Source organism: Pelophylax lessonae (assembly GCF_965119305.1).
Source record: "Pelophylax lessonae genome assembly, chromosome: 1".
In the NCBI taxonomy this organism is placed as follows: Eukaryota; Metazoa; Chordata; class Amphibia; order Anura; family Ranidae; genus Pelophylax; species Pelophylax lessonae.
In genome coordinates, this window is record NC_138768.1 from 92658819 (window position 1) to 92661793 (window position 2975).

The window sequence follows — 2975 nt, forward strand, 5'->3', positions numbered from 1 at the left end:
ATGGGCGAAGAAGCCCACAGCTGATCTGTGTATGACCCTGCTGTGGATGAGTCAGGCAGCTCCATGTTCCCACACACATCTTGCCTGCGTGCCTGTGGGTGTGACTGTAGCAAGGGGCCGTGTCCGTGTTTCCCCAGGATAATAACGTGTGTGTGTGTATATGCACCGTTCCTGGAAGCCGAATCGGCCTTATTATTATTATTATTATAATACAGGATTTATATAGTGCCAACAGTTTGCGCAGCGCTTTACAAAATAAAAGGAGAAGGTACAGTAACAGGATCAGGAGGGCCCTGCTCGTGAGAGCTTACAAAGAATTAATGAAGTGCCCCTTAACGTAAAGCATTTCCTATGGTAAGGGTGACAACCCATTAAAGTTCCAATGCCTCCCCTGTGTTGGGTTTGTATTGCCAGCTCTGGCTGTATGTCCACTAGCTGCAGCTCTCCCCCTCCCTCCCTGCTCGGTGCTGCCTCTCTACTTCTCCTCCTGTGTCTGCTCTCCTCTCTCTCTCTGTCTCTCTCCTTCTCTCTCTCTCTCTCTCTCTCTCTCTCTTTCGCCCTCTTGCTGTGAGCTGCTGATGATTGTTATTATTCACTTCCTCTCTCTATTGCACTGCTACTGACAAGCGTTTGTCTGCGGGGGAGGTTTTCATCAACTCACAGGCTGTTGTCAGGAGAGGAAATTGCAATAAAGCGGCGGCAGCAGCAGCAGCAGAAGAAGGAGAAGGAGCAGCAGAATCATTAGCAGCCCAATCCCCATCCTCCAGCTACAGCAACCGTCTTGGCGAGACCCCCAAAGAGCTGCCACACAGGCTTGTTATCTGTTTGTGTTATTCCGCTGTACTGGGGGGACGATAAAGCTGCTTTCCCAGGGAGTGTATTTCATGGGGATGTGTTCAAGGCAAGAGAGGATTCAGAAGGATATCGACATTGTCATCCAAAAGTGCAAGGCGGAAAAGGACTGCCTGTTTTCAGGTGAGTTATCGGGGGCGACAAGGCATTGCATCCCCCCCCCCCCCTCCTTCATCCACCTTCCTCCGACTCCCTCCCTTCTCTCTGCTTGTCGTCAGGGCATGGGCTGACAATTACAGGGCTGATTTGGTCACATAACGCCTTATTTATCTGAAGTGTCTTTTTATTAGAACTGTGGCGACCGGATTCAAATAGTGCAAAAGGGTACGGCACGAGCGACCAATCCATAAGCAGCGCGCGTTAGCTTGCGCACGCCGAGCAGCCCGAAAGCTGGTTTTTGATGGGCTGCCGGGACTTGGAATAGGCAAATCGGGTAGAATCGGAGGCGGTTCGCAAGTGGGGGAGCATCGGATGTTGGAAAATTTGGTGTAGTTGGTCAACGCCAAGGGGGTCTTTGTGCCAGTATTAATAAGCCCAATCTTTTACCAAATATGCACATATTATTATTAATACAATTTCTATAATTATTAGCAGTTACCATACCGATAGAAGGAAGCACGGTTAATGACAGATCATACCACCGTCCTCCTCCCATTTATGAATCCTTTATTGTTTCTGTACAGGATCACATTTTCTTGTATCTATGGCATGTGTAAGAAAACAGAGCTTGCTTTTCCTCTGTGTATTGCCTTTGCATGATACGTATAGGTCTATAGGACTATAGATGTGCTGTGTTGTTGCTTTCACTGACAGCTGAAATTCCTCCGGTTGCCATGGCACCAGTGCACTTGTTGAAATAGGGGTTTCCTGCAATGTAAGGTGCCTATAGCTTGCTTACCTCATCAGTGGAGGAGGTGGGAGGGTTGCTGCTGACAACTGGGAATATCTTATCATTTCATGTTGTGTTTTTTTTTTTTCTTTTCCTTCTAGATTTCAAATACTCGGACTCCACTTTCACCTTTACCTTCCTAGGTGGCACCAAAAGGTACACAGTGCACATATTCTATATTTTATCCAAAGAATGTCTTGGGCCCTGTGTTATGCATTGACTGTTGTTGCCATGGCACCACCTCTTCTCATGTTGCTTGTGAAAGCTTGAACAAAAGCTACGCTAAGTCTAGTAATAGCTGAAGGTAAAGCAGAGATAGGGGGATGTATGAAGTCACATACTGGCTGCAAGTTGTGGTGACAACACTGCTTTGGTGTGTCTTAGAAAATAATTATTAGCAGTGGGTTTAAATGAAAGAACTGGTAGACCTTAAACCAGCCTTTATTAACCTTTCTACCCCAACCCTTGAAATGGGATTGCAGGCAGTATTTTTTATTAACCTGGACATAACAAAAAACTAAGACACTGTAAAGTGGAGTGCTGCCCTTATTTATAGAGAAAAATTTAACATTTCCTGAATTTTCATTGGTCACCTGCTTTATTGACCTATCCCAATATGTTAAGTTTAACTAACCAATCAATTAATGCCCTTTTGAAACCTCTACTAAAAAGCCCTGAATTATTAATTTTTAACTGCCTGAAGTATTGTCCTATTATTTAACTGCCACGATCCCATAAGGAAAAGGGGGCCTAATACAGGCGTATCCCCTTTTCCCCTCATTATTTTCACATCTCGGGGAACCCATGCTTACACCAATCCATTGTGGGTCAGTGGGGGAAAAGAACCTTACAATTGTAAAAATGCCCCCCTTTTATAGTGATGGTCAGAATGCTCCTCTTACAGATAGATTATTTGTGTCATGCAGCTGGCCATGCAAAGTGGTGGTGGTCCTGAAGATATGCAGGCACCATCAAATGAGAGGTAACTCAAGGAACCCCTAGCAAACTCTGGATAAACCATAGGGTTCCAGGGATCCCTGGTTGAGAAGGCTGTTTCTGAAAATGTAGGGTTTCTGTTAATTCTTACTTTCTCATCCTTTCTACCCCAGGGGAACCCCTGAAATTTTTTTCACATCTAGGGGAACCAATGCTTACACCAATTTATTGAGGGTCAGAGGGAGCAAGGCACCTTACGTTGGTAGTAAGAATGTCAGAATGTCCCTCTAACAGACAG

The 2975-nt window shown here is 45.4% G+C and overlaps 1 protein-coding gene across 2 annotated transcripts in view; it reads left to right on the top strand.

Moving 5' to 3' along the window:
• The first annotated feature begins 219 nt into the window (after nucleotides 1-219).
• The window catches only part of PARP8 (poly(ADP-ribose) polymerase family member 8), a 427949-nt gene continuing 425193 nt past the window's right edge, over nucleotides 220-2975 (top strand). For both annotated transcript variants that reach the window (XM_082252530.1, XM_082252529.1), the window contains exons 1-2: nucleotides 220-975; nucleotides 1843-1897. In XM_082252530.1, the coding sequence (XP_082108656.1) occupies nucleotides 885-975; nucleotides 1843-1897 (146 nt within the window). In that variant the 5' untranslated portion in view covers nucleotides 220-884. The remainder of the gene's footprint in view (nucleotides 976-1842; nucleotides 1898-2975) is intronic.